Raw genomic sequence first — 23,483 nt, 5'->3', positions numbered from 1 at the left:
GAGTCTCTTGGACATCAAGAAGATACAACCAGTCCATCCTAAAGGAAGTCAGTCCTGAACAGTCACTGGAAGGACTGATGCTGAAGCTCCAATACTTCGGCCACCTGATGCGAAGAACTGACTCATTGGAAAAGACCCTGATGCTGGAAAAGACTGAAGGCGGGAGAAGGGGATGGCACAGGATGAGATGGTTGGATGGCATCACCCGCCCAATGGATATGAGTTTGAGCAGGCTCCAGGAGTTGGTAATGGACAGGGAAGCCTGGCGCACTGCAGTCCATCAGGTCACAAAGAGTCATACACAACTGATCAACTGAACTGTTCCCAGGTAGCAAGTCAATTTGTTAATTTCAGCCAATACTAGGTATCAAAACTTTTCACTGACTACAAAAGGTGGAGTTCTCTTTACTTTTTAAATTGAAGTACAGTTAATTTACAATGCTGTGTTAGCTTATGGTTTAAGCAAAGTGATTCAGTTACACACACACACACACACACACACACACACTTCTTTCCCAGACTCTTTCCCATCATAGTTCCCTGTGCTATACAGTAAGTTCTTGTTGTTCCTCTAATTTACAGTCATGTGTATATTGTGACCCCAGCATCCTAACACTTACCACACCCCAATACCCTCTGGCATCTGTTTTCTATGTCTATTTTATTTTTTTAAACAGTTCTCTTTAAATAGTGTTACATTATTTTCCTTCAGTTTCAGAATAACTATAGTAATTCAGTATAGAATTCAGCATATAAATCGGTATAGAATAAGCCCAGTAATTCTTAAGTTTCAGAATAACTATAGTGACAACCCAGGGAGATGGTATGTGAGGGCGAGCGCCCACTGGGCTCGTGTTCAGGCTGGATGTGAGCACTCGGGTGTGCTGTCGGCCATATGCACGCACGTGTAACAGGCTCCACTCGCAGGAAGCTTTCCTGCCCAGCTCAGCGCCCTCTGCGCCTCCGTGCCACTGCCGAGCTGGGGTCTGCTCTAAGCCGCCTCACCACGCGCCCGTTACCTGGGGGGCCTTTCACGGGCGTCTTGGGGGACTCGAGGTGGTCCCTGTGGATGGACTTGGGCCGCTGTTTCTTCTGCCGGGCCACCTGAGGCCGGGGCTTGAGGACGGCATCCATGTCCTGCATGAGCTTCAGCTGCTTGCGCCGCAGGTACTCCTGCCGGATGAACTCGCGGCGCGCCCGCTCGTCCTCCTTCTTCTGCCGCTCCTCCTCCGTCCTGCGCCTGGAGAGCAAGCGGGCACGACTTACTGCGCACGCACGGGGGGGGGGGGGGCGGGCGGAGGGGGGTTAGTGTTAGTGTTAGGGTTGGGGAGGTGCGGCGAGGGGCGGTGAGTGCGCATGAGGGGGTAAGGGGGTGAGCGTGCATGGGGGGCGGTGAGCGTGCATGGTGGGGGGGCGGTGAGCGTGCGTGGTGGGGGGGGCGTGAGCGTGCGTGGTGGTGGGGCGTGAGCGTGCGTGGTGGGGGGGCGGTGAGCGTGTGTGTGTGGGGCGGAGAGCGTGTGTGTGGGGTGAGGGGGCAAGCGAGTCAACACCTGGAAAATGCTCCATTTAAAGTGTGCCTGGGACAACTGCGGTCATTAACTATATTAATAAATTACTACTTTCAAAAAATGTGTGTGTGAGAAAAACCCAGGAAAATTATTTTAAGTTCATGTTTCAAGCTTGGGATAAAAACATGCAACCAATGCTTGAATAAATGAACTTCTAAGAAGCACCCCAGATCAGCACTGACTCCGCGAAGGTTTCCCCGAGCGCCCGGCACGGAGCCGGCAGGACGCCCTCCCCGCAGGACGCCCTCCCCGCACGGCGGCCCCACCTGGTCTCCTCCTTCTTGTGCTCCATCTCGGCTTCCAGCTGCTGCTTCCGAAGCTGTGTCTCCCTCTCCCTTCTTAATCGTTTCTCCAACAAAGCTGCCCGTTTCATGGCCATATCATTTTCTGCCTTTTGATCATCCTAGGGAATGAATTTCATTGAGGAGGAGGACATTTAGGTACCAATGTCCTCATTTTCAATGGCTGAGGCCACAGGTAGTGGTTACTCTTAGAACTGAGAATCCAAATTACCTGCTGAATCTTATTCCAACCCCACCACAAATGGACATGTTCCAAAAGGATGAAGGAAGAAATGAACTAAAGAGGCAATACTTTTACAAATAACAAAAGACACAACACTTCTTTGATTACATGTTTTAGAAACTTAGGAAGTCAGCAAAGAACACCATAAAACGGGGGAAAAAATGAAAAAGTTTTCTGGGCCCTGATAAATAATTTACAGAGTGGAGAGCTTCTCCACACATTTTAAAATTCCATTTAAGTTGTATTTAAAATACACGCTTAATGTAGAAAAGTAAAAAAAAAAGCACCAAAAAAACAGCCACCCAAAGTTGTATCACATAAACAAAATTCCTGCTGCACCATTTTTTTAAGTGGAGGTTCTGACAGTTGGCTCGCTGGTTCTGCACTGCACTGCGGGCTCTCCCACGGAAGAGGAGGCGAGTGTAATTATACTTCTGACCCCAGGACTAGCTAGAAGGTGGGCCCTGGGCCTCCTGGGCCTGCCTGGCTCCTAAGCAGACTCTCAGGGCCTGAGTTCTCAGAAGTCAGGAGGAACCAGCTGGAGAATTAGTTCTGACACATTCCCAGCACAGTGCTGGGCACAAAAGACACGAACAGTGAAAAAGACGGGGCTCCTTAGGTGAAGGAGCTTCTAGACCCCTACCAGCTGGGGGGAGGAAGGGGCACAGCAAGGTGCTGGCACAGACACTCAGCCACAGCTGTGCTCAGAATGGAGGGTCAGAAGACAGCCTGTGAATAGCCAGGCCAAACACACACACGTCCGCGCCAGACACGCTGCGCACACTCTGCGGATGAGAAGACACAGCGCCTGCGGGACTTCACAGTCTAAGAGAAGCTGTGGCAGCAGCAGCCACAAGGTGGCTGGGGAGGCCGGGCCAGCAGCTACTATGAGAACCTGAGGGTGCAGGAGACACGGGAGGACACTCCATCTACCCCCAGAACCACGCAGGGCAGCGGCACACAGAGGACCAAAGCGAGCCTGACAGGACATTCGGAAGGGAGCTACGGGGAGAGGGTGGACCCACGAATTAGCGGGTTCCTCTGGGAACGCCCCGATCACACACCGAGGGGCTGCACTTTATCCAACAGACATCTCTAAGAGGTCCCGTGGACTTCCACTCCCGAGAGCCGGTGTGAAGAAGGGACCGGGCAGACGCGGGGAGCCCGTGCTGAGCTGCGACCACGGTCTGAGGGCCGAGCACCAGGCGGTAAAGACAGTGAGGAAAGGAGGGCACGGGTGGATACGCGAGGACCACCTCTGCTCTCCTCTCGGAGGGAGCAGTAGCAGGGTCTCTACACATCCATTACCGTCTACAGCAGCCGTCTGTTAAAGAACATTAACAGCAGTCTCACACAGTTGGGAAACAAAAAACACAACTCACATTTAAGTTTCTAAACATTAAAAAGGGCTGAGAGGGTCATCTCTCTACAACCAACTTCAAAGTAAGTTACCCATTCCCAATATTTAATGATCCAAAGCAAGCGATTGTAACCACTTCCGAATTCTGACTCCAACAGGACTCCAGGAAATCCGCAAGTATAGACTTTTGCCACTGAAGGCTGTCTTTCTATCTACATTCTAAACTTGGGAGGATTAGAAACGGTATCCCTTGGTCTCTTAACCTTTTAAGAAAAGAAACATGAGCAGCACATGTACATGTTTCTGATAAAAAACCATTCTTCCCTGTACAGTCTGGAAAACACAGAAAAATATAAAGTGAGAAAAAGGATAACAGGAGAAAACCTTTAACACGAGGCCTTCCTTGTTCTAGCACCGATGGTGCGTGTCCAGATGTCACCATCACAAGGTGATACTGTGCAGGACTTGGGTTAGCTGGCTCAGTAGCCTGTAAACGTAGGTCACATCAAACACCAACCTTGAGGTTGGGGTCGTCAGCTACGCTCTCTTCAATGCTCCCAGAGAAGCTGCTCCAGGGCAACTGTGCAAACTGCATTTCTAACGTTTCGTCTTGCAAGATTCGGTCTGGTCAGGTTTTAAAATTAAAAAAAACAAAAAGTGTATGGGAAGATGGTCAATACTAAGGAAAAAAACAGATTTGGGGGCAATGCCAACATTTTTATCAACTGGCAACAGAGTATCTTTTGCAAGAGTGAATCACTTGGTTCTCAAAAGGCTTTGGTGAAAAAGAGACACAAACGGGGCAAAAACAGCAGGTCTCCCCACGTTCAACGACGGGATGAAAGACTGCTTCAGAAACCAGAGTGCCTGCCCGGAACCGCAGTCCACAAGGGTCGGACCAGGACACAGCCCAGGATTACGGGCAGAGCCTAACAGAGGTCCTGCTGCTCAAGAAGCCTGCGCGCGCGCCAGAAGCATGGAGTAAGAAGAGGCCCAGGGCCGGGCGGGCGGTTTTACCTTAAAGAAGAATCCGCAGCACACTTTCTGGTCCTCATCCGCTTGTTCTTTATCACTTTCTCCATCGTACTTTTCAACAGATACATCAGCCTTTTCAGGGGGTTTCAAATCTGAGAGGGAGACTTCAATCAGATTAGCGCTCTTAGGAGCAGCAGGCGGCACACTGGGTTTGGAAGGCAGCGGGGCGGGCTGACTCGCGGGGTCCTCGCTGGGTGCGGGGTGCGCGACCTCCGAGGCCGGGGCGGCCGGGCCCTCCGGGGCCGCGGAGGGCGGGGGCCGGGCCTCCCCGTGCTCCGGAGGCCCCGCCGACCCCTCCTCCTCCTTTGCCCCGTCCTTGCGCCCGGACTCCTGGGCCCGAGGCTCTCCATCGTCGCCCAGACACACGAAGGACCGCGTCTGGATGGGAACCTGACTGGGGGAGAACCTCCGGAGCCGCGGGAGGCTGTCCACAGACCGCGGGGGCGTCAGTGTGCGGTGCAGGGGTGTGATCTTGAGTTCGCTGGGCCTGGGAGTCCTTTGATTTTTGACGGAGAAGGACGCGCTCTTCCTGGGCGCAGCCTGAGGGGACGGGTGGGCCGGGCGGGGCGCCTCGCGCGCAGGCCGGTGTGGGGAGGGCGGCGGCGGGGAGATGACCCAGGCCTGCTGCTCGCGCATGTGCATCAGTGCTTCCTGCTGCAGCGCCAGGCGCCGCATCTCCCGCTGCAGCGCGTGCAGGGACGCATTGAGCCTCTCGATGGAGCGTGTGTGCTCCAGCAGCTCGCCGTCCTGCGGCGGCTCCTCCGCGGGCCCGGCCGGGCTCCACCGCCCCTCGGGGTCCCCGGGCGCGCTCGGGGCTGGTGGCCACCTGCCTGCAGGGCTCTCTGAGCCCTCCTTAGGGTCCGCCGGGGACTTGCTCCTCGGCCCGTTCGCCTTCTGCGGCTCCTTCTCGCGCGGCCGCTCCGTGTATACCTTCTCGTCCTCTGCACCCGCTGCCTCCTCCCGCAGCGGGGAGACCCCGTCGCCTTTCTTCTTCACTACGGTGAGGAAGGCCGTCCTCCCCATCTTCTGCCTCTGCCTGGTGAACGCGGCCTCCATCTTCTTCTTCTGGGCCTCAATGGCCCGCCGCTTCTCCTCCAGCTTCATCCTCAGGTGCACCACCTCGGAGGCCAGCAGCTGCGTGGTGTCCCGGCTGTGCGGGAGGCCCCCGTCCTCAGGGGCCGGGGCCCAGGCCACCACGTGGGGAATGTTGAGCTCGGAGCCCTCGGGCGTGGTCTTCTGAGAGCTGCTGCCGCTGCTCTTCCCGTCGGTGTGGTTCAGCTTCCTGAACTTCTGCTCGGCAAAGCTGGTCATCTTCACCCCGGAGCTGGAGGAGGCGCTGCTCCCAGGCTGGGACTTGGTGCTGACCGTGCTGGGACAGGGGCTCAAGGCCTCTCTGGCGCTGCCCGTCCGCACGTCGTAGTCCTGCAGGAATTTGGACGCGTCATCCATGTCAGAGTCCAAGCTCACAGTGTAGTCTCTCAGGGACGAGTCCTCGTCCATGGTTTCTGGAATGTCTTCCGAGGGCACGTGGATGCCCGTGTCCACCTCCGTGGTGTCTGTGACAGGACTCAAGGCCCCTCGCGTGTCCCCCACATTCTCGGGACTGGACTGGCTGCGCGGGACGCCGGCATTCAAGAAGCTCAGCTCCTGGCTGTGGAGGAAGAAGCCGTTGGCAAGCTGGTCGGGCCTCGGGGTGTGGGCGGGCTTCTCGGTGTCATGGATTATCTGCAAGGCCTCTTCAATGCTCGGCGTCCCCACCTGGCTGCCAAGCTCGTCGAGAAGCACGCTGTTGGGCAGTGCTCCGCTGGGGAGCCTGTAGTGCGTCTTCTCGTTGGAGTTCAGCGCGCCTGCGCTCCGGGGCGCGTAGGTGGCCAGGTCGCCGTGAGAGCCCACCCCGAGCTCCTCCCCATCCACTGGCTTGAAGGCCAGGTTCTTCCGGGCATTCCTGGCTGTACGGTGGTTGCTCAGGGCGAGCCCATCATTGCTAAGGGAGCGAGTGATTCCTCGGTTGGAGGTGGATCTCTGCACAGGATTTTCTTTATCAAAAGAAATATCAAATGAGACTCCATGCACTGACGATCTGAAAAAAAAAAAGAGAAGGCTGTTAACCCCGGAAAGACAGGATCTGATATCACTGAGAAGTGTGACTTCTTCTCGCCCTCACTGCTCACAATCACAGCCTCCTGGGAGGGGCGGGGGGCGGGGGGTAAGGCTGTCAGGACACCAGTCACCACGGCCCTCCGTCACCGGGCTAGCAACAGGGGTGGTGGGACGGGGAAGGAGTGCTTCTCGCTAAGGCGAGGACACCGAGAGTGAGCCTCCTGTTTACCTTTTCTCCTTGGGCCAGGTCCCTATGAAGCCGTCGACATAGGACATAGACGAAGACCTTCTTATTCCTCCTTCAAATGCATGAGAAGAAAAGTCACTGGCATTGTGTAAAACAATTTTAACTTACAACATTTGAACAGATTTCACACAAGGTAAAGAGATACACATGGAGAAATGAGGATCATCTTATTAAGAAAAGCAAGCACAGAGAAACAGAAAGCCTGCGGTGTGTATACGGAACACTTTTTATTTGCGTTTATTCTCAATCATTTTCTTGTTAACCACTCACACGGCACTTTCCGAGCTTTCTCAGACGCGTTACCTGAGGCTGAAGGATGAGGCTGGGGCTGTAAGTGCCTGGAAGGCAAATGGGGACGAGAGTATGTGAACGCAGCTCCTTCCCCACTGCAACATAAAAGACATGCAGAACGTCACATTCTAGCTCTTTCAGACAAATTTAACACACAGCAGCTGAAGTCACAAACACCACTGCCACCTCTGATTCTCCAACCTAAGTGAAAAAAAAATTAAGGAAACATACTGTTTAAACCAAAGAATGGCTGTGATTATTTGAACCTTTATGTATTTTATGTTTTTTTAGCCCAGGAGCTTGAAATACTACTTTCAAGTACAACTCAGTGTCCTTGTGAGATAAGATATGGCACATTACTTTCATTTTATAAGTAGAAAAACTGAGAAAGAAGCTAAATGAAAACCATCAGCTTGAAGTACTTTGGTCGAATCTAAATTCCTAAAAGTACAAGTATGATCACTTCTTGTCAAAGAGCCTGACACCTGCTTGCACACGGACCTGTGTGTATGTCTCTAACATACTTACATTTCTCCTTATTTAATTCCACCCTATTCCAGTCAATGCAGGGGATTAGACAGTCTGTTTCTCAGTTCATGATGACATTTGGCCGAAATTTAATCTTTTTCTTCCTACATTTTCAGTCCACCACAGCTGACCTTAGTAGGTGAAACTCAGCACGCCCGTCAGAAGGGCTGAGAACAAGCCAGGGGCAGGGCACAGTGACCTAGCTCTCTGTGACCACACTGCCTTTCCGCTAATGCAAACCGAGGAGATGAGCAAGCACCGATGGATTCAGAGGCAAACCTCACCGTGCATCCTACTGCTCAGCGAGTGCTGCTGCACAGAGCTTTCCAGAAGCAATGCCCGCAGCAGGCGCACGCCTCCACTCTCTCATTGGCTCCCTCGCGCCCACCCCACCCCGCACATCACGTGTCCCCTCACCCGTGTCCTCGGTAACAGGGAAGCTGAGGGACACGGCCACGCTGCTCCCCATCACGGGTGTGTCTCAGCCCCTCCAGTGGCCTTCCCAAGCCTCTGCTCTTCTTACACCGACTACCAAGTGTGTCCTCAACGAGGCACGTTGTTATTAAATACGTTCACTCTTTTCTTCTTCCCCAAGTGCTGGCTAAACTGTTTATGTTCCTGTAACTGCCTCACTTCACGTCTGCATGGAGGGTTTGGGTGTGGACACGCTAGTGGCCATGTGTGGCCATGTGTGTGCAGCAGCTGCTACAAAAGTCTTGCTTTGCCATCTTCTTCGACTGTTTACTCGTGAGATCACTCTTCAGCCGTGATAACACTTGTACATGTGGCCGCAACGTTCTCAGGAAGAACAGCATTCCTTGAATCCCTCCTCAAAAGTTCTACAGTGGGAGAACTCACATGGGCCACACGGAAACTCAGACATGAGAGGGCGACACAGTGACCCACTGAGGAAAAGAAGTCAGACAGCCATCTGGGTATTAGGAGTTCTGCTGGGAAAAAGGAGAAAGGTGGTCGCTCAGACACCTGAGAGGAGAGAGCCGAGCCCTCCTGAGGGAAAGACACTCACCAGCGCCGGAGACGCAGAGGGCTGTCTGCCCAGTGGCTACAAACAGCGGCTATGGAGTGGCCCAGGCTTTTAGTGGAGAGTTTAGAAGGTTTCAAAGATTTAACAGGACAAGAGACATGACCTGGGATATTGAGTGTTTTCTAAATTTCAAGGCAGGGAATGTCACGACATAACCAACCCCAGAAAGCACTGAGGAAGTAACGTGTAGAAAGAAATCTCTCACGGGACGCCACAGAGCAGCTCCTGGACCAGTCACACTCCAGCTTCACCATTTCCTTCGTGGTAAACCTCAGTGACGAGTACGAAACAGGGAACTTAACGGAAGAAAGAAAATCCATGGGAGTAAACCCGAGGGCAGGGGGAGGAATGTGCTTTCCTAACTCACAGGAAATGTTTACAGGGCCCTGAGGCTCACGGTGATGAGAAGCCCTGTGAGAGCAGTAAGAGGGTGATGACAGTTCTGTCCACACTGGTCAGGACACAGTGGAGAGAAACTTCTCAGATGTGAGGAGGAGCGACAGCTTCGGTACGTGTTCACATTTTCAGGTTAAACCAAGAATTCATGCAGAAACTATTTTCAATTTCTTACTTATAATTTTAAAAATGTATTTTAAATAGATTGGCTTGAATTTCTAAAAAAAATCACAAAGTGTTTGGTTTTAAATTAAAAAAATCATATATTAATAAATTAGGGAGTTCAAAGTCAATACACATTTTAGGTTCTAAAAAATATGCATTAAAAGTGCTTACAGGATCTGCTAAAAAACACTTTAAAACAAATTAATATCTCTATCACATACTTGGGTCAGAAGTCAGGATTATCCTGATATTAAATGTTTACCTGGCTTTGAATTCAATTCCTGATATTAAGAACTAAAGCATTAAATATTCAATGGTACAATAAATATTCCATTGTGACCTCTCAACAGCTGCAGTAACTAGCAAACCAAACAGGGAAAACTGTCTCATAGATTTAAAAATCTCCCCCTGAGGCCTAAGAATTACCTATCATTTGAGCCCCATATGATCTCAATTATAAACAAGGTGTGCAGCAAGAGTTTAGTTTTCGGGTGATTATTTGGACCTTAGGATAATAGTCTCCCACTTTTCAGTGTGACTCATAAAAGCCTATTTATGAAACATTCAGTTCATGTAAATTTCAATGACACTGACCTAAAAACAGGCTTTAATAGGGTAAGTTAATTTTAACTTATTCAGTTCAAAGTTCAACTGAAACTGTAAAAACGCTCATGAAATGTAGTAATACTCTTGATCTCCTAAATGACTGGGATGGCCGTTCGGACTCACCCTGGCGTGAGGTCAGAGCTGTCCAGGGCGCCTTCCTGGGCAGCATTCAGGACAGGAACTGACGGCGGATCCTCCACAGGCTCAGCTATGGGAAAGACAAAAACCTCAGAATTTATTTTTTCCACCACCGCTTCAAGGATTCTGAACTGCAAGTAAATGTTTACTCTCAGTTTTCTTATTCCTTATAGAGAATCATAGTATATTTAGTTTTCTCCTTAAATAGTTTTTCAAAAGGACAAATCTTCTTTAAATACTTCTTGGAAGTGTTCTGGCCTATAAAATTCACTTGATTAAGGCTAAATGGGGGGGGGGAAGGCTTAATATAAAATAAATACAGATAATTAAACGAGTTTTCAATTTTGCAAAAGCTTTCACAGAGCTTGTTACGCATGATCACTTTTACGTCCACGAAATAGTTGGTGTTTTGGTAATCAATCAAAGAGGCAGAATTTTGTTGGTTAATAACTAAAGCACAGCTATAGTTTACGTTTTTGCAAATAACTCTCATTTAGCTTTTTGCTTTTGAGACCTAATATAACAACTGTCGAATACTTTGAGTAGTGGGCTTCACCGAGGAGACCACACAGAGCACTGCATGTGAAAACTGTGCTAACAGTAAGAGTGTAGGACTCTGATTGTGATCACCACGGAAGACCCTGGCTTTCCCGAGTGGCCTTCGCAAGGGGCTCGGCGTGTCCACAGGCCTGCCCCGTGGCGTGATGCCTCCCCCCGGGCAGGTTCACACCCGTCACTGCGTGTCCTGCAGCCGCGGCCTGGGCGCAGGGGGCGCTGAGGGACGCCGCTTCTCCTCACTGAAGTGAGTGCGGAGTTCGCCCCCAACTTCTTCCTTCTTCTCTTTCCTCTTTTTTCCCTTTGATTTTTTTTGAGGAGGGGAGCGGGTGGGGATGCGGAGAAATAAGGGAAAACACAAAACTGTGGCGGCAAGGAAAGCAGGCAGGCAGCGGCGGGGCAGAGCAGTCGCGGGGGCGTGGGGCGCCCCGCCCCGCCGGCAGCAGGCGAAGCCCCGCCCCGCCGGCAGCAGGCGAAGCCCCGCCCCGCCGGCAGCAGGCGAAGCCCCGCCCCGCCGGCAGCAGGCGAAGCCCCGCCCCGCCGGCAGCAGGCGAAGCCCCGCCCCGCCGGCAGCAGGCGAAGCCCCGCCCCGCCGGCAGCAGGCGAAGCCCCGCCCCGCCGGCAGCAGGCGAAGCCCCGCCCCGCCGGCAGCAGGCGAAGCCCCGCCCCGCCGGCAGCAGGCGAAGCCCCGCCCCGCCGGCAGCAGGCGAAGCCCCGCCCCGCCGGCAGCAGGCGAAGCCCCGCCCCGCGGAGGGAAGCCCTCCCGGGGGTCAGGCCTGAGGCTGGACTTCTTCGTTCCCCATAGAGAGAAACCTCTGGTTTTACCACGGAAGCCAGTGGAAAATCTGATTTGCTTTACAGAAAGTGTAAGAAGTTTTTCTTTTTTTCCTGTTATTTCCAGAGATCTTTATGGTAACTCACCCCTTTGTTAGTGTCCTTATAATAAGCAATCAATAGACTGATACTGTAACAATCACAGAACTTACTAGGTTTAAATATATATATATATATACACACACACACACACACACACCCCCCCAAGCCTTTTCATGGCTTAATGGCAAATTCAGATTACAGATGAGAACCAAGCCATAATTTGAATGGCTTCTGGCCAAAAACATTAAAAAACAAAACATTAAAAAACAGGGAACAAAAACTAAGGGTGGGAGTAAAAGACGCAAAGGGAAGAAAGAGGGAAAACAGTTAAAGCTGTAAGTTCCACAACATAAGCCTTCGAATTCAGGGCTATTCTCGCCACCTCCTTTTCCTCCCCTAAGGCGTGTCTCACTCAACAGAGAACTAAATGGCTTTAAATATTAAAATATTCAGAATTTATCCAGGCTAACAGCTAGAACATGAAACAGTCACAGGCCTTCCTGTACAAGAACATCAGGCGAGGTTGTTTTAACTCTCCATTCTGTCTGTTCACAGGAACACGGATCACCTCCTTGTGGATGAGCGACGCGGGGCTGGACGAAGGAGGGCTTCACGACCTCAAACCACCAGAAGAGCTCGGCCATGAACACCAGGTAGTTACTCTGAAAAGAGGCAAGAAAGTCAGGAGAAAAATCAGGTAAAGCTTGACCAACAAGCAATGATAAGGAGAATTTTATTCTGTGTTACCTATGAAATACAGCTTTAAATATCAGTCACTCACTGAAATTTGTGATTAAAAAAAAAAAAGGCAATGAGAACGCTTATAGCCTCTACGGGCTGCGTTGTGTGTTACCCTCTCAGCAGCTTTCATTCTCAACTATATTTCTTTCTCCGACACATTCATTCTCCCCCTAGGCTGAACCCGCCCTACTTGGCTTCTAAACAAGCTCAGGAACTGCCTGGCGGTCCAGTGGTTATGACTCTGCGCTTCCAATGCAGGGAGCTTCGGTTTGACCCCTGGTTGGGAAACTAAAATCCCGCATGCCACGCAGCATGGCCAAAAAACTAAAGACATTTAAAAAGTAAGCAAGCCTGCTCCAATCTCTCCTACCGAGCACAAGGCACACCCTTCACCCGACTCCCCTCCTCGCCCGCTCTCGGCCCCGCCCCGCCCCGCCCCACCCCGCCCCGCCATCGGCCAGGCCCCGCCCCGCCCCGCCCCGCCCTCACCTCCGCACAGGCTTCTGTCACGCGGCCTCCCCAACCAACCCGGTCCCAGCCCTCCACTCCCAGTCCACTCCCGCGTGGCACGCAAGCACGAAACTGCATCTGCTCAAGTCGCCAACGACTATGTACTAAATCGAACAGATTCTGTAGCCTCCCTTGAACCTGACCTCTCAGCGGCACCAGATACTCTTGATGTGTCTCCTCTGTGAAGACTGCCACCCGCCCCTGTCAGGTGACTCCGGAACGCGTGACTGTCCCGAGACAGTGGCCTTCGAGCATCTCCTCGTGTGTTTCTCTGCCTGCACCAGTCCTCCTCCCCACAACCCTGATGCACTTCCAGCCTCACCTCCCTGAAAGACAACTGCCATCGCAGGGAACAAACTAGAATCCCGGGGGGCGCCCTGTGCCCCCTTCTTTCTCCCTTCCCACACCAAGTCATCCTCAGGGCTGCAGAGTCTGCACCCTAAACATCTCTGAGCCCACCCACTTCTCCCCATCTTCATCATAATTACTCTGATTCGAATGTTTTCACCGCTTGGTTGGAATACAATCCCCTTTTCTTTGACTTATTAAGTCAAACTTCTCAAACTGTAGCACCCTTTCCCCCACTTTCCCCACCCTTAGGGAAAGACTGACTACAGGTTACAAGTAGGTACTTGATCAGGGCCGTCCTCAATTTCCCCAGCTTCATCGAATACCATACTCTCCAGGCTTCCTCCTCTTACCCGGCCAGCTCTATGGTAAAAGGACAGAGCCATGCTAAGCACGCTGTTTTCAGTGTTCAAGGCAGTGTCTGGTACATGACAGATGCCCCCCGAATATTTACTGAATGAATGTGTAAGTGAATAAGTGAACACATAATAAAAAAGGCCAGTCACAGGCAAAACACTGACAGGGAGTATCTCTGGGCAGTAAGATGACTGTGATGTACATTTATTCTTTATACTTAGCTCATAGCACACTTTCTAAAGCCAAAGCGTAAAATTATACTTTAAGTACTAGGGCTAGACTCTACTCTGCCAGCACAATTAACTGAAAGCTGTGTATATGTTTTGAAAAAACACTTGCTAAGTGCCCCATAACTGTCTGTTATAGGAAATTAATAAATATTTAAGGACATTGGTACTCAACAAAACTACTCATCATCAGGAAAATGCAAATCAAAACCACAACGAGATACCACCTGGCACCTGTCAGAATCGCCATCCTCAAAAAGGTAAGCGACAGCAAGTGCTGATGAGGGTGTGGAGAAAAGGGGAGCCTCGAGCATACGGAGCAGTGCGCAGGCTCCTCCAAGAGTGAGACAGAGCCACCACAGAACCCAGCTGTCCTGTCTGGGTACATGCCCAAAGGAAATGAGAACAGGATCCTGGATAGAGATCCAAACGTCCATGCTCACTGCAGCTAAGACATGGACGCAAGCTGGGCGTCCACAGCGGGTGGGCGGATGCAGACGTGGTGCCCACACCCAGTGGGGTACTGCTTAGCCCTGAGCAGAGGAGGGGAGCCTGCCATCTGCAAAAACACAGCTGGCTCCTGAGGACGCTGCAGTGAGTGAGATGAGTCAGACAAAGAGAAACACTGTGTGGTGTCACTTGCACGTAGAATCTAAAGAGCCAACAGAGAGCAGAGTGGGGGGCACCAGGGGCCGGGCCAGGCCCCGACTACAGAGTGAACAGGTCCTGGGGGTCTAGTGACTATGGTTAATGACACCGCACCACAGGTTTGGAAGCTGCTGAAAGTAGATCTTAAATGCTCACAGCAGAGAAATGGTACTGATGTCAAGTGATGAGGGGGTCAGCTGCCAGTATGTGCGTGTCAAATCAACACACTGAACACCTTAGACTTCTACAATCACGCCTTCCCTGGGGGCTCAGTGGTGACGAATCCGCCTGCTGATGCAGGGGACACGGATTTGATCCCTGGGTTGGAAAGATCCCCTGGAGGAGGAAATGGCAACCCACTCTAGTATTTTTGCCTAGGAAATCCCATAGACGGGGGGCATGGTGGGCTACTGTCCATGAGGTTGCAAGAGTCGGACATGACTGAGCGACTATATATACCTCAATAAAGCTGGAAAAATTTTATTTCAGGCACCCTGGTCAGATAACTACCCTAGTAACATAACTGTACTGTGTTTGGCCAACGATTTCCCCAGTAACTGAAGTTTATGAAGAGAATTCCTTTCTGAATCTGCAAAGATTAAACAGCAACAAATCTGTCACCATATTCTAGGAATGATACCAAATTAATTTCATTTAAAAGCTCTTCTTTTAGTTAAAAAGTCACGCAGCTGTACATTAACATTCTTGAACTATGTAAACGATATCAAAGAATATGAATACACAGAGTAAAAAGTGAAAGGCACACACTCCTCTCGCCCACATCCCAACACCACAGTCAGAAGCAGCCACTGCTAACAGTTTGTGTCTCTCTCCCCGCAGCCCTTTTCCTGTGTGTCTATACCCACGTGCACACGTGCACACTGACAGAAACAGCGTTTTAAAACCAGGTATAAATCACATCACGGTATACATAATGCGGGCGACCCGGTGCTTCTCTTCGTAACTCTGGCGCGCTTTCTGCCTCCTTCCCTTAAACAGCTCAACTACATGACGGGACACTTCCACTGCGGCCCTTCCCAGATGAACTGCCCCCCACTGTCACCCACCAGGAGCAGCACTGACGCAGCCTTCTGTGCACTTTCAATCTGGTTAGATGCCACCAAAGTGCCCTCTAAAAAGGGCACACCAGTGTACACATCCAGCGTGGGGGGAAAAGAGGGCTCATTGCACACGTCCCCACAAATACTTGTTGCTCAAGTCAACACACGATGGGATGCCCAGCACCACGGACCAAGCAACTTCTCGAGGATGCGGAATCTTAAAACACTCATTTGAAGACAAAACTGTGGTTCTGAGAATTTAGCAGAGGACCAAAACAGATAAAGTGACAGTCTTCTCTGCAGATAATTATCTATTTTTTAAATGCCTCATTTAAGAAAGTATCTTTATATCTGGATTATGCTCAAAGTAAGTTGATCTAAACATCAGGGTTACATTTTATTTATGGGAAGTCCAAGGTATACGAGTGAAGCAAATGTACTCTTACAGTTAAAATGAGATGATTTTTTTTCCCTTAGATTATAGTAGTGGCATTTAAAATTTTTAATAGGCAAGAATCAGAAAAAGCATTAACAAGATAAATATGAAAATATCTCCCAACTTCCATTTTGGTAAAAATGGTGTAACCATTCAAAATCAATCAAGGTCTTTCTTCCGACATGTCGGACAGCGGGGAGTGGGTGCTATTCTGGTCAATGGGCAGTGGTTTGTTCTGGAAACAGCTGGACGGCTGGCTGTGTCTCCTGCCTTGTGTGTAAAGGAGAAAGAGGCACAGGATAAAGAGGGCAGAGAGCAAGGAGTGCAAGCACACGGGTGGCAGCGTTACTCCGGGAGGCCCACGGCGGCCTTTAGGGAGGTGGGCACCGCGAATACGGCCAGGCGTCAAGCCTGACACAAAGCTGTTCCTCTCTGACGTTACACAGAAGTGGCGAACTTCAGGCAAGGGCACAGGAGGTGGGAAGGAATTCTGCAGTTGCCAGGAATAGCAAGGCATCACTCCCACCATGGAGCTCTGGAACCTGCAGCTCAGAAGCCATCACGCCTGAGACACACGTCTGTCTTCACTTCAAAGTAAGCTCTCAAAGGACACGGATCTCTGATCGTCTGCTGATTCCCCCAAACCACCTGGAACAGTGCGAGGTGCTCAATGAACAGCCCTTGGAAGAAGTGCAGGAAGCAACGGCGTGAAGCTAGGAGGCCCTGTGATAGCGTCCCGAAGCAAGGGACCCGCGCACGGCTGAGAAAAACAAGCACTTTTATTATCTACTAAAAATCGTGTATTTATGTACTGGCTGCACTGTGCGGCACGCAGGATCCCAGCTCCCTGACCGGGGGTTGAACCCACACACCCTGCAGTGGGGGCGCAGAGCCCCAGCCACTGGGCCACCAGGATATCGCCAGGAGTCACTTCTTAGAAGGCTCGTTTCTAGGCAACCTTGGTAGTTCCTTCCCCCTTTCTTTCCCAAGGTTGCGCCTCAAGCTCTGGGATAGGAGGACCCTTTCTTCCTGGAGCCCACAGCCCTGCTGAGGGCCCAGAGACACTTGGCAGCTGCCTCTCCACTTCGCTAACCACTGCAGGACCACAGATTAACTCTTTGTATTGCAAAAGACACCTGTAGCTAACAGTGTACGTTACAACGAAACAAAATCAGCAGAAAAACCTAACAAAACTATTTTGAGTGAAATTATGGTTAACTAGACTCTGTACCTGGCTGTGTGTTCTTCCCAACAACCTTAGAGCGAAGGGGCCAACGGCGTACCTTTATGGAGGCAGCTGCGTAGAGCATGTCTTCCAGGGTGAAATGGCAACACTGGTTCAAATATTCTTGGCAAAATTCTTGGATCAGCTGCAGGTTATAGAGGCTATCAGCCAAAGACATGGTTTCTTTCAAGCAAATGTCTTCAGATAAGAAAAGAACAAGGATTAATTTTGATAATACACACTTTGGACTCACTTTATAATTAGTAGTTTAATACCAGCACACAACTACGCTAGAATCTGGTCATCTCAAACACACACACACACACACACCTATAAATGTAGCAGTCACTACACAGGAATACTTAGAAACCAAGCATTCCTTCACTCAACTAATGCCCTCCTAGAATGACATAAATGTTTTTCTTAAAAAAGCCTTCATTACTTATTAGATATTACCATCTTAAATATCTGTTAGGTCTGTCCACAGTTGAGAAACATTTCACTGGAACACTTACCCTCTAACCTGACAACACCAGGACAGTAAAAATGAATAAGGGCAGCGAGCGCGCAGCCATCCGAGCCGTCTTTCAACAGATTTTCTACCAACGGAATGCAAGGCAGTTGCTTGAGCAAGGTCTGCTCCTTCCTATAACGAGCCTACAATGTAAAAAAGAGATGAAAGTAAGGACTTCAACATACAGGAGAGACACAGTACCGTAGGTCCTGTGTCGGTAATAAAGTGTAAGTCAGCAGAGACAACAGCTACTCAGCCACATCCTTCTCTCCTGAACAGCACTACTAGACCCGTCTTTGCCAACAGCCCTACGGTTCTGAAGCTGAGTGGTTAACAGAGCGCCACAGGGCTCATTTATGTGAATTCACTTAGCCCAAGAATTTAAAAATAAAAGCATCACAGAATGGATTTTGGACATTTGAAACGTCCAAATTATCAGTCCTGTGGCTCTGAAGATGATAAAATTTGCTTTAACGTTAGACTTCACTTAGACGGCACACTCTTGTGTAAAAAGATTAAGCCTGGAGCTTAAAGACTGAGGAATCATCAGCGTCAAGGGACAGCCAGAGGAATGTGAAACTACTCCTAAAGGAGGCCTTGAGATACGAACCGTCACTCTGAGGAACTGGAATCAGACCACAAAGAAATCCTGGCTTCTCATCTGAATGCTGAGACAATGCAAATAAAGTGTACCACTCTGAAACTGAGAAAACCCTCCCGGATGAGGTTTCATTAACCCAAAATGGAGCAAGTATAAGGGTTTCTGCTCCCTCTCAGAAAAAGCAGCAGCTCTTGTTTCTTAAAGACTGGCTGGTGTGACTGATACAAATTTGTAAGACAGTTCCCTAAAAATGAGACCTGCTGTAAAACAGAGTTTATGAGGAGATTCTTAAGTCAGACTAAATACCTGGGCTCAAATCCTGCTCCTGTCACTTCTCAGCTCTGGGATCTTGGACAAGTAACCTAAACGCTCATCTCTTGGTTCCTTATCTGTGAAACGGGATCATCACAGTGCCTACTTCACAGCATGTGGAGGACTAAGGAAGATGATGAACCTCAAGTGCGATGTACACACGGGCACACAGCGAGCGGTCACCAGAGGTCAGCTGCCTTTAGCCACAAGCTTTCCTCAAGCCACGAAAAATCATGCTGAAGACTTAATCGAAACGCACACTGAACTATTTCATTACAAGATTTATAATCACAGTGGTCAGTGATATTTAAAAACAGGTTTTTTTTTTAAGAAATCAAAACTGATTTTTCTTCTATCTAAATCGATCATCTCTATTTCATAATTAAAATGTAATTATGAAATATAATACTCTGGTGAGAATAAAAATAGAAAAATAACTTACTGAAAGAGATTTACTATTTGGTGGTGAAGTCAGATTTCCTTTAAATGACTTTCCCCAGAAAAGCACACACATTCAAGGGTAAGTATTCCTATATCCCCTCACTGGCTACTCAAGAACAAGGCTCATGAACATTTTCCCTTGTGAAGAATTTCAGAGGAGATCGTTCTTATGAATCAGCAGGGACTATAGTCCGTATTTAATGGTAGAGTGCACCTATATGCAAAAAGGTCGCATCCGTGCACCACAAAAATTGTTGATTTTGTGTTATGTAATCGTTAGTAAACATCCTCAGTGTGCTGCTGGCAGACAGTTCAGAACTCAAGCACGAGAATCAGGAGTGAGGGGGAGTGGCAGCCGGGGCCTCGCCAGCCTTCCGCTGCCCCTCTGGCTTCCAGACCCCCCCAGCCCCGCTTCCTCGGGCCGGGGAGAAACAGAATGCGGCCTCTGGAAGCGCGCCACAGTGGCTGGCTCCGAGCGCCCAGGGTCACGGAACTAAGGCCTGAGCTGTGTGCTGTGCTCTGCCGCGGGGCGGACACGAGCACACGCGCGCACACATGCGCGCACACAGTTCCCCAAGGCTGCGGCCACGAGGCCTGCGGTCTGGACCGGATGACCCACGGCTTGAAAGTGGCCGGCCGCAACATCTTCCTGAGGACTACATCCTAGAAGGCCTACCAGGGAAACCAACTTTCAATCTTGAAGTCCTGTGGGTCTCCCAGAACTTCTGGAGCGTGCTCGGCACTTTACAAACGCACCGCTCTTTCTACAAAGTGAGACATCTGGCATTTAAGAGGGATGTATCATCGATCTTTCAACATTCTGGTGGACTTCTAAGTTACATGTCTGTTTCTGAGAGTGAAAAACACTTAAGTGGTCGAACCCCTAGAGTTCACCCTGAAAGATCAACTCTTGTAGTCAAACCAGAACTGAATCTGTTAATAGTTTAGATTCAGTAATGAGAGGGACACAGAATCTGCCATTTTTTAATTACACAAACAGTGTCCTCTATAGGTCAGGCCAAAAGGAAATGATTCTTTCAAAAAGATGACTTGATAATACAAATAATTTACATGTGCAATTCATACTCACTTCTACCGACATTATTAAAACCAGTACGAATCTCGACCCACACTCTCTTCTTACCTGGTTACTTACGGTCTGCAAGTGGTGACAGACCAGTTCACACTTTATCTTTAAAGCATCTAATCCAAATTTTGGCTAGATTTTTTTAGGTCTTTCTATTGTGTACTATGATCAAAGATCTTACAATCCAATCTCCACTTGTGCCTAATGGAATTACATGAAATGACTGTATCAGCAGGACATGAACAACACAGTGACACTCTGCAATGACATCTCTGGAGAGTGAGCTGAAGAAGCTGGGCAGACTTACAGGAACCAGTTTCCAAAACCATTTGGAAGGAGACTTCAGAGGAGGCAGCAGGAGAAAAGGGAAAGTGAAAGGGAAAGTGCATCAGCATTTTTTAAAATTAACAAGTTATAGTAAAGTTTCTGTTAGTGGAGCTCCAAATTTACAGTTCTCAAAACACTTTTAAACTGTTAATACTTCAAATTTTAGCTAAAATATAGAGTTTCCTCATGATAAAGACCACCACCTTCTCCCCCCAACTCCTCTCCCAACATGGATATGTGTTTTTAGGATACCCTGGACCTGCTGCATACTTTGGCAGCAAAGAATTTTACGTAACAGCTCTGGAACCACACATCATACTAAAAAATGCAAAGCGCAGCACAAGAGGGAGTAAAAGACTCTAGGGCTGGACTTGCAACCACTGAGACCCTTAGACATTAGGAAGCCGAGTCTTTGTCCCAAAAGGAAGACAAGACTGTTCCGTAAGTGCGTGAGTAAGAGCAAACGGCAACGCAGACTCGAGCATGATGGTGGTCTCCCTTAATGGCGCAAGAGTTCCTTTCAGTTAACAGGAAAGAAGAACAGTTGGCAATTCCTATCACTTAATATTTTCATAGAGTTTCTAAAGCAAGTAGCTACTAACACAAAGAATATAAATGTTATTATTTTTACTATCCAGGGGTGTCTCAAAGAATATAATTTTATGTCTTCAAGAAGGTTAATTTAATAAACTCACAATTTCAGATAACTGAATAATTTGTGGTTGTTTATATTTCCTAGAACCGTTGCTTTTTTTTTTTTTCGGGGGGGGGCAGCCCTAAATAAATATTTTTTAAAATGAACCAAACTAAATGGGATCTGAGTTATAATTTGTACTAAACTTTTATGCAGAAAGTTTTTCTTACAGAAATTAACAGTAAAAATAAGACTATTTGGAAAAATAACCTAAAAAACATATATTCAAGAACTTAAAAAATCTGAAAAAGTCTTATCAAGAATCAGAAAAATACCAGCTTCCTACAAAGAGATAACATTTCCAATCAAGTTTTCTTGCTGCATCAGGAAGAGTAACCTCAACACTTCAGTCACATGTATCTTAACCTCTCATTCAACCAAAGTCTCTGGCAGCTGCGTCTGCAGGAGTCGCGAAAAGCACACAAGCAGGGCAGGAGGCCCTGGAAATGCGTCTGGGTTCCCAGTGACGAACAGCAATGTCAAAATGGGAGTCTTCCTGTTTTTGATACTAGAAGAATCCACTGCACAGAAATTACTAGGGATTATTCAAAACAGGTGGTAAGCAAAGGAGTTAGTCTGTAGCTCTTGTAAAATATTCAGTACTTGAATTTTTTACTAATTCAGAAAACTATGACACAGCTCCCAATGACTGGAGCTGGGAAATCTGAACAAGTTAACACCACAGACTGGTTGTAACCCCAGGACACACACACACACACACACACACACACAAGTCCAGATTGCTACAAATAACCGACTGAAGGATGTAAGGAAGTGGACAGGACACAGTGTCCCTTAGAGGAAAGTTCCAAATGATACAGGGGCTCGACCCTTCAGGGAGGGAGCTAACTTCTCTCTCCTGCAGCGTGGGCTGGACTGAGTGACCCACTTTCAAAGAAAACAGTGCAGGTGGGGGAAATGGAAACTTTACAAGGAGGGATGCAACTTTAATGAACGGAGTGATCACGTGGACACCATCAGTGACGAGCTGCGTTCACGGCCTGCGCTCCCTGACGCAAAGTGATGAGGCATGAAACCACCTCTGCGGCGTTCTCTGAAAGCCCACACACCGAAGTCTCATCACGAGACACAGGAGACAAACCCCAATTCAGGGATGCCGGGTAGAACACCTGGGCAGAACACAAACTGGTGGGCTTTAAAGAAAGCCTGTGGCTTAGTCAGTATTAACACTCCACCAGTGTTACTTTCCTGTTGTTGACAAAAGGGCCGTGATTACAATAATAAGATGTTAACATTGCGGCAAATTGGACAAAGCTGTACTATCTTTGGGATTGCTCTGTAAACTAAAATTATTCCTCAATAAAGTTTATTTCAAAGATAAATACACACAAAATTAGATGAGGGCTGTCAAAAGGTACAAACTTCCAGTTAGTTATAAGATAATAAGTAGTAGGGATGAAACATACAACATGGCAATCAACCCTGCTCATGGCACATATGCAAGCTGTCAAGGTAGACCCCAAGAGCTCTCGCCACAAGGGAAAGCGTTTCTTCTATTTCTTCAATGCTGTGTCTCTGTGAGGTGGCGGAGGCTCACTAAGCCTGCTGCGATCCTTTCATGATGCGTGTAAGTCGGACCATGATACTGCATACCTGCACCTTATACCATGCTCTGTGTCGGTCAGATCTCAATAAAACTGGGAATGAACAAATGAACAGGTGAGTAACTATGGACGGACGTACCTGCATTTAAAAGAAGAATCTATCAATTCACACAGATACTAAAGAGATGATAGACTGATAAACAGATGAGCTCAGATTTGCTCACAGTACCCTAACTAACAAACGTGGAAGAAATGATGGAGATAGAAAACTACCATTTCGTAGCCACCATAGTAACTGAAGCAGGTGTCATCTGTAAATGCTAAATCTAGGATGCAGGGAAATGCTGAAGAGGAACAGGGTATTTACAGTCTCAAAGTGTCTCCTCTCAAATTATTACAAAAGGAAAAATAATAACCATGCAGTCAAAAAAACCAAACTATATTAACCAACTGATCAAAATTATTTTCATCTAATAGGGACATATGGCTATCATGTGCCTCTGGATACAATCTTGTGAGAAGGATACACCTTACGTCCTATTTCAGTCTTAAAAAGAATAGCTTAATCTATCTGCAAGGAAATGCCAGTAAAAATATCAAATTGAAGGATATTGTATGAAAATGCCCTGTATTCTTCAAAAATGTTAAGGTCACCAAAAAGAAAAGCCGAGGGACGGTTCCAGATTCAAAACAAAAAAGATACACAATTAAATCCACTATATGATCTCAGCCGAGATCCCAGTCTAGAAAAAAGCATAAAGTATCGATACAGTTGGGATGACTGACAAAACTAAAACACAGGCTGTAAGTCTGATCAAAGCACAATACTGACACTCAGTTACCTGTCCTGTGGCTGTGTAAGTGAATAGCTTTGTTCTTAGGAAATACACACCAAAATATTAAGGGGTGAAGGGCCATGACATATGCAACCTTGTTTCAAATGTTTCAGAAAAA

General features: G+C 48.5%; 1 protein-coding gene across 4 annotated transcripts in view; it reads right to left on the bottom strand.

The window, feature by feature from the left end:
- The window catches only part of CAMSAP2 (calmodulin regulated spectrin associated protein family member 2), a 97,148-nt gene that overhangs the window by 7,333 nt on the left and 66,332 nt on the right, over nt 1-23,483 (bottom strand). The window contains exons 5-14 of one of the 4 annotated variants that reach the window (XM_068986389.1): nt 20,251-20,283; nt 17,504-17,645; nt 17,047-17,186; nt 12,004-12,097; nt 9,990-10,074; nt 7,139-7,221; nt 6,818-6,887; nt 4,471-6,568; nt 1,835-1,971; nt 1,020-1,240 (exon numbers count right to left, since the gene is read on the bottom strand). In XM_068986389.1, the coding sequence (XP_068842490.1) occupies nt 1,020-1,240; nt 1,835-1,971; nt 4,471-6,568; nt 6,818-6,887; nt 7,139-7,221; nt 9,990-10,074; nt 12,004-12,097; nt 17,047-17,186; nt 17,504-17,645; nt 20,251-20,283 (3,103 nt within the window). The remainder of the gene's footprint in view (nt 1-1,019; nt 1,241-1,834; nt 1,972-4,470; nt 6,569-6,817; nt 6,888-7,138; nt 7,222-9,989; nt 10,075-12,003; nt 12,098-17,046; nt 17,187-17,503; nt 17,646-20,250; nt 20,284-23,483) is intronic. The other 3 variants (XM_068986391.1, XM_068986388.1, XM_068986390.1) reach the window with 3 other exon arrangements.

Source organism: Capricornis sumatraensis, chromosome 14 (assembly GCF_032405125.1).
Source record: "Capricornis sumatraensis isolate serow.1 chromosome 14, serow.2, whole genome shotgun sequence".
NCBI classification, from domain to species: domain Eukaryota; kingdom Metazoa; phylum Chordata; class Mammalia; order Artiodactyla; family Bovidae; genus Capricornis; species Capricornis sumatraensis.
The sequence above is the reverse complement of the archived record's forward strand: the minus strand, read 5'-3'. Positions and strand labels throughout refer to the sequence as shown.